Genomic DNA, 14,091 nt, shown 5'->3' with positions numbered 1-14,091 from the left:
ACCATCACTCTTTATGGTTGGACTTTTGAGTTAGTTCTGTGTCTCGCCTTCTTAGTAGCACAGAAAACCCTGCACACATCCTGGGAGTGTGGAAAATGAATAGTCCTTTAAGTCAGCATTAGTCCATGCCCCTACAGTTAGTCTTTTTAATAATGAGAGAACCTCTCCTGTTGGACTTCCTTTTTTTTTTTAAATTGAGGTATAATTGACATGTAACATTGTATTCATTTTATGTGTACAATATAATGAATTCAATATTTGCATATATTGCAAAATGACCACCATATTGATACCAATAACTCTTGTTAACGTCAGTCACCATACATAGTTCACAGAATTTTCGTGTGTGTGATGAGTATTAAGAGCTATTCTCCTAACAACAACAAAAAGAAATTTAAAAAAAAGAGAGAAAGAAAAGATTTATACTCTTAGCAACTTTCAAATATATGCTGTAGTAGTCACTATGCTGTACATTATATCCCTAGGATTTATTTATCTTATAACTGGAGGTTAGTACCTGTTGACCTGTTCACCCATTTCACTCACTCACCATCACTTGCCTCATCTGTTTTCTATACTTATGAGATTCGTTTTGTTTTGTTTTTTAGATTCCGCATGTAAGTAAGATCATACATATATGTCTTTCTCTGTCTGACTTATTTCACTTAGTATAATGCCTTCAAGGTCCATTCCATGTTGTCACAAATGGCAAGATTTCAGTCTTTTTTATGGCTGAATAATGTTCCATTATATGCATATATGTATATAACCCTACACACACACATACATATATATGCATATATACATATATGCATATATATATATACATATATATATATATACATATATATATATATTTCTTTGTTCATATATCCATTGATGGACACTTAGGTTGTTTCCTTCTCTTGGCTATTGTAAATAATGCTGCATGAACCTGGAGGTGCAAATTTATTTTCAAATTAGTGGGGTTTTTTTTTTCAGATAAATACCCAGAAGTAGAATTGCTGTATCATATGGTAGTTCTATTTTTAATTTTTTGAGGAATCTCCATACTGTTTTCCACAGTCACTGCACCGATTTATGTTTCTACCAACAGTGTGCAAGGGTTCCCTTTTTATTCACGTCCTCGTCAACACTTGTAATTTCTTGTCTTTTTTCAATAATAGCCATTCTAACAGGTGTGAGGTAATATCTCACTGTAGACTTGATTGTCATTTTCCTGATGATTGGTGATGTTGTCATGTATTTGTTTATTATATGTATGTCTTCTTTAGAAAAATGTCTATTCGGGTCCTGTACCTATTTTTAGTCAGGTTTTTTAATTTAAGTTTAATTTGAATTCTAGTTAAAATACTGTGCAATATTGGTTTCAGGAGTAGAATTAAGTGATTCATCACTTACATACAACACCCAGTGCTCATCATAACAAGTGCCCACTTTAATACCCATCCCCCATCTAGCCCATCCCCCACCCACCTCCCTCCATCAACCCATAGTTTGTTCTCTATCATTAAGGGTCTCTTGGTTTGCTTTTCTTCTCTTCCCCCCACTTCCCTTATATTCATGTTTTGTTTCTTAAATTCCACATGTGAATGAAATCATATGGCATTTGTCTTTTTCTGATTGACTTACTTCGCTTGGATTACATTCTAGCTCCATCCATGTCATTGCAAATGGCAAGATTTCATTCTTTTTGATGGCTGAGTAATATTCCATTGTGTGTGTGTGTGTGTGTGTGTGTGTGTGTGTGTGTGTGTATACCACATCAATTGACAGACATTTGGACTCTCTCCATAGTTTGGCTATTCTTGATAATACTACTGTAACTATTGGGGTACATGTGCCCCTTCAAAGCAGTCAGATTTTTTTTGCTATTGAGTTGTAAGAGTTCTTTATATATTCTGAGTATTAGCCCCTTATCAGATATATGATTTGCAAATATTTTTTCCCATTCAGTGGGTTGCCTTCTCATTTTCCTGATGGTTTTCTTTGTTGTGCAGAAGCTTTTTTACTTGATGTAGCCCACTTTTCTTCATTCTTGAAATAACATACTACCTCCAGGTGATCTGCAAATTGTTGGTCAAGGTATTTGGCATAACCTGGGCAATCTGTTGTCGTAATACATGAGATTATTTACATAAAGTACCCTCTAATTTTGCCCTAAAAAAAAAGTTTGACTAATACTGCAAAATTTGAAAAGTAATGCTGCCCCCAAGACCTACTCAGATATTAATAAAAATTTTAAAAACTGTTGGCCACTGATTCTAGGATGAGTTCACTGGCATACCTAGTATGCGGCCCAATGCCCCAGTGTCTAGAACAGAACAGTCAATAAATGTTTGCAAGAGAAGACTTCTGTGTATAGTGACTATGCAGGTTTCAACCAGATGCTGGCACTCAGAGGGGAGAATGTTGAGAGGGGTTTTACTGGTGGATTTGAAAGGAATGACTATAAAGGAAGAGGGTGGTGATTAGCGGGTTCATGGAAGAGGAGAAGCCATCCTGTTGGGGACAAAATGAGGGGTGAGATTGGATTCCAGGATAATCTGAGATGTCTATGAAGGGTGCCACAGATCTGGGAATCAAGGATCCGGGAATGAGGTTTGGAATGAGAGCAAGATTGAGTTGAAGGCCAAGCTTTGGGAGTCAAAGTAGAGAGGTGACCGCTGGAGTCTGGAGTAGATACAATGCTGCAGATGAGGTAAGGGGCTCTGACCGAATTTGGGGAAATGCCATCATTCAGGAGTGGGAGAAGGAGGAGAGATGAGGGCAGGAAAACAGGAGTTGAAGGCAATTACTTCATGCCACTGCAATCATGGAAGACTTCACAGAAAAGGGATCATTTTAGTTGTTATTAACCCCAGCCCTACCTCAAGAGCCTGAGCTCTGTAACCAAATGCCAAATTTTATCATTGTATTCCCTACCAAATACATAAAAACTAATGAATTTTTTTACTATTCTCTGTTCTAGGCATTTTACGTAAATAGCTCAATGAATTATTAAAACAAGCTGGGAAATGATTTTCACCATTTTAGAAATGAAAAATGAGAGGTTCACTCACTCGCTTTATGTCACCTGGCCATTTAGTGGTAAAGCACAACTCAAAGCCATTTTGATTCTAAAGCCTGGGCTTTTGGCCACTGCACCATCTTCTGTCTTCTGTCTTAACTGTGCCCCAGTAAATATTTGATTTAACCTGGTCTTTTGTAGGGTTGATTTCTGGCAGGTTTCCTCTTGTGCTGCATTTCTCGTTCTCTACATATTCCATTCTTTAACATTTCCAACCAGATACTTTTAACTGAAAAATCTCTAAAGTTCTTACTTTTATGGGGGCTTTCCTGGCCTTCTCATGTTAACTGCAGGCAACCTTCTTCCCCTGGCCCCGTGAAGAGCTTCAGAGCCCTAACGAGATAAGCAAATAACACATAAAGTGTGCATTATACCCTCCCTTTTATAGCATGGCACACCAGGGGCTCAGAGCCACTAAGTGCTTTTTAATCACCCCAGATTTGCCAGAGTATGTCCTAATGACACTTCCTAAAGCGCATCATTACTTCTACACAAATGTTTTCTCATAAAATATTTGTTAAAAAATGCCTTATAAATCCTGTCTTGGGCAATTACACCAAATCTTCACACCCTTAGAACCTCTATCAGCAAATTAAGTCTTGCTTTTCCTGTTTCTCAGTAGTCCTCAGCTGCAGCTTGGCGATGACAGGTTGTGTCTGGAGTCCAGTCTAAATGTTTGGTCTCACACTGACACACTCCGTGAACTGAGTGGCAGACAGTGGTCACGAGAATTAGAATATGTGTGAGGATCATAGTTACTCTCAACATCTTTGAGAAGGAAACTAAAAACGACTGGTTATAATAAGCTGTGGATGAGTCAACAAGATTGCCGGTAAGTAGCTGAAAAAGACGTCCTGGTCACATTTTGAGACCTCCGAGAACACTGTGTTCTAAAATGCTCTAAAGATTTGGGAGATGCCTAACAGCTGCCAAGTGTGAGAGGGAAAAAATCAGTATACTGATTCAATACTAGCTGATTCAAGATATCGTGTGCTGTCTAAATAATGGCCTGACCATGTTAAACAATTTCAATCAATTGCATCCAAAGAAAAAGAAAGGTAATAGCTAAATAATCAAACAAGTAGGATCTATGAAATGTATTTGTGACGGACTTACAAAATCAGTTGAAATGAAGAGGAAAGTACACAGTATGTGTGTACTTTAATCAAGTTGATTCTAGTAATATAAAGTAGTGGGGTATTTGTTTGTGGAGTTGACCCCATTGTTGTTGTTGTTTTTTTTAATGAATTTCCCAGGTAGAAGTATATGGCAGGAAACTTGTGACTTATGATTTATTAAGAATCAGAAGAACTGGGGGCACCTGGGTGGCTCAGTCGGTTAAGTGCCGACTCCGGCTCAGGTCATGATCTCGCAGTTCATGAGTTTGAACCCCGCTGGGCTCTGAGCTGACAGCTCAGAGCCTGGAGCCTGCCTCGGATCTTGTGTCTCCTCTCTCTCTCTTCCCCTTCCCCGCTCACGGTCTGTCTGTCTGTCTGTCTGTCTCTCTCTCTCTCTCTCAAAAATAAAAAAAGTAAACATAAAAAAATTTAAGAATCAGAAGAATCTGCAAACAGCAGTGTTTATTTTGGGGGGTGGAGATTTTACACAGAAGAAAGGTAAGAATCAAGGAGATGAGAAAAAGTAGCAGGATAAGGTAATTTGTACCATACTGTCACTGACAGTGATCCTAAAATATTTACATTCATTTTGTTTTTAAAAAGGGGGGTGGCACCTGGGTGGTTCATTCGGTTAGGTGTCTGACTTCAGCTCAGGTCATGATCTCAGCGTTCGTGAGGTCGAGCCCCGTGTCAGGCTCTGTGCTGATAGCTCACAGCCTGGAGCCTGCTTCCGATTCCGTCTCCCTCTCTCTCTGCCTCTCCCCCACTCACTCTGTCTCTCCCTCTCTCAAAAAAAAAAAATAAAAAAAAATTAAAAATAAAATATTTAAACACAAGTATGACAAAGATACCACTCTGCTCCCTGGAGGAACCTGTCTTAACTGCCTCCAGTTTCTGCATCCTTTTGGTCACTGTGGTTGTAGATACACTGGCTGCACCTCAGCGGGGCATGGGTGAGGGCAGAGAAGAAGGGGTGGTTGAAACGGTAGACTCTAGATTTGCCTCCTATCATAAAACATAACTGCATAGAAATGGTCTTTGTTAATGGGATTTTCCCCCTGTAATCAGGATTACGTTTTCTATCCGTGGAAAAGAGGCATAGTAAAAAAGTAAAGAGTAGAAAGAATATTCAGCCAGGGTGAGAAGCCTTGGATTCTTTCTAGTTCTTTGCAACTTAGTAGCTGAGTGACTTTGATGAAAAATGCTCTGAGAACCAGGTTCCTTATCAGGAACAAAACCCATAAGGGAGTCATTCCAGTGATGCATTGTGTGTGAAAGTGCTTTATAAACACACACACAGACACACACACACACACACACACACTCTCTCTCTCTCTCTCTCTCTCTCTCTTAAGAAAACTAATATTTGAAAGAAACCCTAAAATAAAAATTATCATTTTAAGGGAATAATCAACCTTAAATCCAGCAAGCACATGTTTTCATATATTGAGGGTATTTTTAAGAAAAGAGGAGTACACTTCATCAGCTGTTTTCCAGATCACTTTGGAGCTTAATCAGATATGTGTATTATACCATTTTGCCTGCTTGTATCTCTACAGTTCCCACATGGTGACCCTCAAAGAGCATGCTGTTAAGTTTGGGCTGGCGAGACAGCTGGGCCATCGTAATTGTCGCAGTTGATTATAGGATTCCAAAGACACATACTTCTATTAAAGTGGTGGCTGAGAAAGGCAGGTTACTCTGCCCAGTGGTAGCTTATGTTAGGAGACCGTGGTCTTGCCCACTTGAGACCTTTGTCCGACAGGCCAGTAAGTTTTGGGATAGAAAAACTTGCCTGCTGGAAGCTGTTCTGTGAGCATTAGAGTCCAGGATGTGAGGCTAGGGTCGAATTAGGTGAAGGGCTTAGGATAAGAAGGCAGAGCTGGGAATGGCTCCCAGGGAAATCTCTGAGGACCAGAGAGGCCAAAAATGGAAGAAGGTAGACACAAGTGGCAGATTCCTTCATTTCCTAGAAAAGGGTCAGTCCGGGATGCCTCTATTTCTGTAAGATTCCTGGAGCTGAGCCTGAGCTGTTTAATAGGATATATGTGGATTGGCAGCCATAATTTCCAAAGAGAAAAAAAAAATCCCCTAATTTGAGCCTCCAGGAACCTTTCAAAGGGCTCCAGGATAGGGTTTTTTTCTCCTGCCAGAAAAGTAGATATTTTAGTAGTTCTTAGGATCTTTCTTAGGACCAGAAGACAGAGCTTTTAAAAAGCAATTGAGCATTCTAGTAAAAGAGGAAATATTTGATCACTTTAGCCTTAAGGAAGAAGCAAATTAGATCTGAGTAAGCATAACAGGAGGGGGCAAGAGATTCCTGTATGATTCTGAGTTTTATTTGAATAGACATTAATAAAATGGGCTGGAGTGGTGATACTCCCCAGGCAAGATTTGCTATTTGACAGCTGCATATTCCGAGTACCTAGATTGCAAGAAAGCTGTTAGTTTTGGGGAAGGATCTTTGAAAGACCTAACTATAAATATTTATCTCACTTTCGCTAATAACCCAATTCTCTAGCACTAAGGTACATTTCTATCAAAGCAAAAAAAAAAAAAAAATCAAGAAGGCTAACATATTTCTAGGGATGACCTAATAAAGATGAAAATGAGATGGGTTGAAATGCAAAAACAGATTTATGCTAATTGAAACAGTTATAAAAATTTGATTCTGCAATACAATCCATTTAATGTACTTTCCTATTGATTAGTAGTAGCTGACTGCTTTAGCTAGACCATCTTTGGTCAGGGAATTCTGTTCTTTTCAAAAACCTTTAAAGTAGATGCTTACGATATTGTTATTTTTCACACAGATATTATTTTTCTATTGGACCCCAAATAGCATATGCTTTTCAGTATTGGCAGATTGAAATTGTTTGACTTAATCTGGAATTTATGAATGAAGAGGAGAAAGTTTTATCGCTAAATTTGGAATATTGGATGTTATTTTAGAAACCAGCTTGGAAGGTTTTTTTTACAGCCTTAGAGTAGAGAATAAGACCATTTGAATAATTCATATAGTCCTAGAAATATTAATCAAATAGTTTGGACAGTGATATATCTTTTCATTTTGACTAACTGCTAATTTTTTTAAGTTCCTGACCAACTGTGATTTTTTTTTGGGGGGGGGGGGGCTCTGAATGTTTGTGTTAACTCCTGTGGGAGATTCTTGGGTTTTGATTAAAATTCCATACCAAATGTTAGTTTGTATTGACTCAATGGTGAGTAGGCCGGTGCAAACAGATGAAGAAATGTGCCCCTCCTTCCTGTCATTTTGTGAATGGATTGTGAGGGGTTTGTTAATTTCCTCTTCACGCCACTGGAGCAGATACTCATGAATATCTGCAGTGTCGCAAGACTGTTTTATTTGCATAATGAGAAGAATGGCTTGGTGGAGAGTTGTTTGGGAAATAGGATGATAAAGTACATTAAAAATAGAAATACTTGGCCTTGTTTGCATTTATTCCTGGTATCTTTAGAAACAGTCTTCATTGTGTTGCTCTCCAGCCAAGTTTTTTTTTTTTTTTTTTTTGGAAAGGGTAATTAAGGGGGCTGGGACTCCATTTGCCTGATGGCCCCCTTGCCTGAGCCCTTTTCCTTAGCCCTTGCTGCATTTCTTCTCCAAAGCTAGACTGCCTTGCCCCCACAGATTTGCAAAGTGCCAAATAGGTCTTTCTGACTCTGTTATAGGGCTCTTTCCCTCCTGTTTTCTACTGAATCCCGAAGATAAACTGCCTCCCTCCTTTGCCTTCCATTCTTGTTAAGAAAACATGGTATATGATACATGCATTTCTTTGTAAAGTGAGAGTGCGAGCATCTCAGTAACATTTCTAGTGAAATGAGACACATAAAGCACCCTGACTTCATGCTGAGACGGAAGGGAGCGGGGGTAGCTGAATCGGCTGGAATACATAGCCCTTTGCCTAAAACTGAATGCATCGCTCAGTGCTTAGTATTAGATTTATGGAATGGCTCCTCTCCCAGCCTTATCCCTGCTTTCCACAATTTGGTGCTTTGTTGCTATCGAAACAGCCTTACTTTCTAAGCTATTGTGATTGTGCAGGGGGAGGAGGCTGGGGCGGGCGGGCAGGGCTAGTAGTAGTGAATGACACAGCTTTGCCAGATGACACGGAGCGGACCTCTGCATCAGCCAAGAGGAATTAAGCTTTGTCACTCCCCACTGGGACTACCTTTCTCCTGGTATGTGCACAAGGAATTCATATGCTGCTGCTGCAGCCACCAGAGCAGAGCCCTGAGTACACTTTGCCACAGAAGGCAGTGAGCAAGAATGATAGCTGTCTCTTTTAAATGCCGTTGTCAGATTCTGAGGCGACTTGCAAAAGGTACCGTGATTTCCTTGTTATTCGCTCAGCCAGTCTGGTGCAGTAGCCTGTAAACACAGTGTAACGGTTTTTACTTTCAAATAGGACTGCCTTTACAATTTATTGTCAGGCAACAAAGAACTCAGTGAGATATGTACAGACATATAGGTACAGGTGGAGTCGGCTTTGCTTTTCATCCTTACGTCCCGGTCGTGTTCATGCTGAAATTAGGGGGAGAAAATGTAGCTTGTGCGATTGCCTTTCCTTTTCGTAACGACTTCTTCGTTCGTTGCTGAAAAGAAAATGTGTTTGGGTCCGGTGCTGAAGTTAATATGAGAAACCGTCATTTTGCATACTGATTAACTGGTCAAGAGGAATCAAGTGTGTGTTACCGTCCTTTGCATGATACATGTACTAAATGCAGCTGGCAGCTTCAGGACGCGCACAGCTGGTGAATCTACAGAACCGTTGTTTATTCTATTAATTTCTAACATCTCATGAGCTTTCTCCAAGGACAGCTTTCTGGTTTTTTCCCTACGTGTTAGAATTGCATGTTCAGAAATGTAGGTAATTTGAAATGCTCGGGTCCTGTGTGATATTTGAAGAAGTTTATTTGCAAGTAAAAACCGTTGCTCTGTATCTTATCGTCAAGAATTACTGGCTTGAGATTGTCTTTCTTAGAACTCTAAGATATCAATCACATCTCTCTGTAATATTCACATTATGCTTTTCTTTGAAATCACTCTATGCCATCTGATTTTACTTTGTGTGCATTCTGTCCCAAAGTTAGTGAATCGTTGCTTTAAAATTCTGTCCTGGCTACGTACAGATAGACATGTGAGCCCTTTTGCTTTCTTTCCTTGAGATAGAACATTCTTTAGTGATAATTTATTATTAAAAAAAGAACACTTTACCATTTGTGTACCTGCAAATGTCTTTCTTTTTTAGCCTATAATATAGACTACTGTCAAGTAATTAATGGGTGTAATTATGCACTAGAAGCTCTGAACCTATAAATATGTTAATGGATGCTATTTCTATCAGTTTAGCTTGACATATCAGAGTTCTTTGATCACCAGCAGTGCAGCTAAAAATGCAATTAATATTTTATTTGGCAGAAGAATGAGCACAAAGCAAATAGTGAGAAATAGATCTTGAGTCAATAATAGGAAAGAGAATAAATACTGTAGCCCAACTTACTGAATGCATTTGCAAGTTGTTTGGATAACAGAACAAGTCTTTTTAAATGGTACTTTGGGGAAAATATAGGAAAGACTATCCATTTTAAATGAGGCTGTTAGCACAAGATGGTAAATTCTGTTTTGACTTTATCCTCTGCAATTGGTATAAACATAGAATTTCTGTTTGTGAATCACTATTAAAAAATATCCTTTATGTTATGGTTTTGGCTAAGACTTTTAAAGACAGGACTCTTAACCTAAAAAGTTCTTTTCTTAACTGATTTTAGCATCTTCTTGTCTCGATGTTGAGAAGTTGATGCTCCTCTTATGTTATAATCATGAAGCAATCATTTTTAGTCATGTGTATCAGAACTTCTTTTTTAAATCCTACCTACTGGAACCACAGTGAACCCAAGCAATGTTGTTACAAACATTTTGTTTTTAACTATTACCAGTTTTTGGAGTCCTCTGGAAGCATTGGTCCCCTGCAGTGGAAGGAGATTTAAATGTTTACTAAGAGAGTTGTGAAAAACCTTGATAAATGAGTTAAGTATTGATACCTTCTCTATAGTTGCCATTTCACTTTTCCCCCCCAAAATCTTTACATCTGCTGTTTTCTGTTTGGTACTTAGCTTAGCTGCCAATTAATGACTCAAATAAAATCTATATGTAGAAAGTTTGCCATAATTTGACTTCTCTTGTGTCTGACTGCATGTGAATCATTGGCAGGGATGTGAAACATTGTGTCTGAGTAGTGCAGCACCTTACCTTGCGGTCCACTCCCAGCTCTGTCAACCAGGTTCAAGGCTCACCAATACTACTGTTCATTGAGTTCTTTGAACCCCACCCCTCTCTGTGGTGCTGTTGTTCTTAGACTGTAATAATAAAACCAAGAAATACAAGTTAAGCGGGAGACAGGAAACCACCAAAATCCTAGAGGGCAAAACAGGTAATTACAATCTTAATGCTCCTTCTTTGTTTTTGGTTTCTTTTTTTTGGGGGGGGGCGGCGCGAGGGAGGGGATGATGGGTAGATTTGCACTAGGATGAAGTTCCTTTCTTTCTTGTCTCATCCTCCTCACCACACAGTTTCCACACCCTCACTCGCACCCCCCAAACACATGTATTTTTTTGTACTCACTGAGGACGGCAACTACTATACCTTCCCCAGATATTTAGCACAGTGCCCTGCATGTGGTAGGCTCACAGTAATTGTTTGGTAAAATGAACAGAATTTGCATAGTTGGAATTGGTAGGACTGTTGAATTCTCTGGGAGCTCTTAGCAAATGCTTCAAGTTCTTAACTAGACCCCCGGTGGCTAGAACCTTATCCAGACCTTGGGCCAAGGGGAGGGGAGATGTGCTTCATGTCTCCGAAACTGCCTTGCTATTATATGTGCTTGATGTCTTCCCAAAATCATAGGGCAATTGCACTGTCTTTTTAAGTCTCTTAAGGAGAAAAGAGTGCAAGTAAAGGAACACATTTTCTACACATACCCACACTCTTAGTAGTTTGTTTGGGTCGTTAGGTTCTTCATCCGTCTCTCTCTTGTCCATTTAACAGTTAACTGTTGAGTACCTACTGTGTGTTCCAGGCACTACCATTTTTTGCACTAGAATCCTGGGCTGGGCTTTTTATAGGCGTATCAAGCATTTTTTAATCAATGTGTTTTTAACAGTAAATAAGTGGTTCTTTATCTGAGAATAATTTTAAATTTTTTTAAATGTTTATTTAATTTTTGAGAGGGAGAGACAGAGCGCGAGTGGGGGAGGGAGGGGCAGAGAGAGAGCAAGGGAGACCCAGAATCCGAAGCAGGCTCCAGGCTCTGAGCCGTCAGCACAGAGCCGGAGGCGGGGCTCAAACTCATGAACAGTGGGATCGTGACCCGAGCTGAAGTGGGCTACTTAACCCGACTGAGCTACCCAGGCGCCCCTATCTGAGAATAATTTTAAAGGATCATCCCATACAGAAGCATGGCCCACAGTATTGCAGCAGAATGTGTTTTAGGTGAACCTAACACTTCTCAGATTTGGGAATCGAGTGTTTTTCTTATTAAGGCTTCAGGGGACTGTTTCAATTTGTTTGCCTTATTGGTCCTCTACCAAGGTAGAGCCAGAAGAAAATAACCTTCACCCGAAAGGCCTGTCCCTACCAGTAGGAAAGGCCTGTCCCTACCAGTATGAGGGGAACTTTGGGCCAACAATAGACCAAACACCATCAGAAACATTCTTTTACCCCTGGTATTGAAATCTAGAGAAGAGAGGCTGTCTTCTGCCCCTGCTCCTTTCCCCGTCCTTCATAATGAGACTGCCTGTGATTACCTGGCCTTGGAGCCAAAGTCAAAAATAACATTGTCTCAGCTTTCTTGCCACATCTGACGAAGGAGTTTTCTTGAGCAAGTAAAGCAAGACTCTTGGCCCGCTTGACCACCACTACCTCTGCGAGTCCTGCCTTCTCTGCCTGGGGCTACGGTACCTCAAGAGAAGTGAACAGACTCTCTGAGAAGGGAATGTATTTTCACAGCTTCGACAGGCTTTGTTCGTTCTCTCTTGTCAGGATTTCGCCATTTCTTTTTCCTTGAGACTGGTTGGCCTCTTGCGCGTAGCGTCGTTGTCCGTGGTGATAACTGGGTGTGACTTGACTTCTTTCTCAGATGCCACCGCTTGGGGTCCACAGGTCTGAACTGTCATACCCCATTGGCGATGGCATTTTCCTCTCCCAGGCTTTACTCTGTCTACCAAAGTCAACATCAGCCAATAAGTATTTACTGATGTTCCACGGGGAGCCTGGCCCCCGGCACCTTTTATCTTTTGTCGCCACTCATTTTAATCTTCCTGTCTTCTCTCTACTGCCTCAAAACTTGGGTCCAAACATCTCTGCTTTCGTTTTACTGTCGATTCCCAAATCGTAGCTGGCCTAAGTGTCATTTTACTTTCTACTTGCCTTCCCTTCCTCTCTCTTCCCAAGCACACATATGGCCTGAATTAGAATTAACTATCTCGGCCCCTGTCCCGTTAGCTTACTATACAGGCAGCCCTGTTGACCTGCATCTCAATGAGGTGTCTGAGTGAGGCGTTCGTGGCTGGCATCCAACCGCTCCCTGCTGGGCTTCTTTTCTTTCTGTCTGCCCCTTTCTCCTTCCTGATCTCCCTCCTCCAAACCTTGCCACCCTTTCTCTTCTTCCTCTTGAGCATGCCTGGGCATTACTGTATCCGCTGGCACTGAGCAGGACTAACAGACTTTGTTCCGATCACATCCACATTCTCTTCCCTTCAGTCTTTGCTCCTTACACTTCCCCCAATCACAGACTCGTCATGCTTGAAACGGAAGGTCAGACATTAATCTAGGACCTGTCTCCTGAGAGAACTGCAACTCAACTATCTTGGACAGCCAGCAATCTCATTCTTAATTCTCCCCAACAAGAACAATCTCACAACGTGTCTGATAATCTTCCAAAGGATTATTCAAGTGACCTCCGAGTCCCTCTAAACTCTGAGGTTCTTTGATTGACACTCAACCAATGTTTAATTTTTTTCTACTCAGAAATTCATTTCCTAGGTGCAATCTCAACCCACTGCAACAATACACTTAATCTTTTTTGTCTTAACGGAGGAGGAAAAATACTTCTTAGCCCTTCGCTTTCTGCTACATTCTTTTAATCCAAGGAACTCTGTATCAGTCATTGAGCTCGTGTCATTGTTCTGCACATGATTGTTCCTCTTCCGATAGCCTCAAATTTTCTGTTTAGGTCCCTCCTCACTTCCCCATCTGTCTGCGTCTGGTCTCCCGGGTCCTCCAGCGTTCCTTTCTAATGGCTCCTTATCCACTCTGTGATGTGATTCAGAATTGATTATCATCTAGGTTGAGAATGCCCTCTCTCTGCTGGACCCCATTCTCCCATCTCCCCATCCTCATTCCTTTTGCTAACCCTCGCTGGCCTCCTCTGTCAGACCCTGCCATCTGGAACAGTTTGACTGTATCTCTCCACCTCATTAACTTTCCATCCCTTTTCAAACCTCACCTGAAACATATCCTTTCTCCTTTGCCTCTACCGCTTAATTTCATCCTACCAAAACCAGCTTATCATTCCAGCCTATAACCTTTTTAAAATACCATGCACTTAAACGTTGTCTCAGAAAATAAGATTGATTGGATTGGATTGGAGTTTGAGCTGTTGTCAGGGCATGGACATATTTCTGTCATAAATACGGAGAGTTGAGAATTCTGCAACCAGATCTCGGGCATGTCTTGCTGTTCTCCCCCAAGTACTACTGATGGTGGGGACAGCGATGGAGTTCCTGCTGTGCTCCTAGTCCAGTGCTCTGGAGGGTTTACAGTGAGTGACTTGGACCATATTACTCCTAGTGGGTCTGAAGGTTTTCTTTTGTAAACTGGCTAGA

The 14,091-nt window shown here is 40.7% G+C and overlaps 1 protein-coding gene across 2 annotated transcripts in view; it reads left to right on the top strand.

The window, feature by feature from the left end:
* GRIP1 (glutamate receptor interacting protein 1) overlaps positions 1-14,091 on the top strand; it is a 691,569-nt gene that overhangs the window by 405,886 nt on the left and 271,592 nt on the right. Inside the window, exon 1 of one of the 2 annotated variants that reach the window (XM_081796205.1) lies at positions 8,462-8,531. The exons of the other annotated variant lie outside the window; for it this stretch is intronic. Within the exon in view, the coding sequence (XP_081652331.1) occupies positions 8,477-8,531 (55 nt within the window). The 5' untranslated portion in view covers positions 8,462-8,476. Of the gene's footprint in view, positions 1-8,461; positions 8,532-14,091 lie in introns of those variants that run through there. 2 annotated transcript variants of the gene reach the window in all.

Source organism: Panthera onca, chromosome B4 (genome assembly GCF_046562875.1).
Source record: "Panthera onca isolate mPanOnc1 chromosome B4, mPanOnc1 haplotype 2, whole genome shotgun sequence".
In the NCBI taxonomy this organism is placed as follows: domain Eukaryota; kingdom Metazoa; phylum Chordata; class Mammalia; order Carnivora; family Felidae; genus Panthera; species Panthera onca.
Note: the sequence above shows the minus strand (reverse complement) of the source record. Positions and strands in the feature narration are given on the sequence as shown.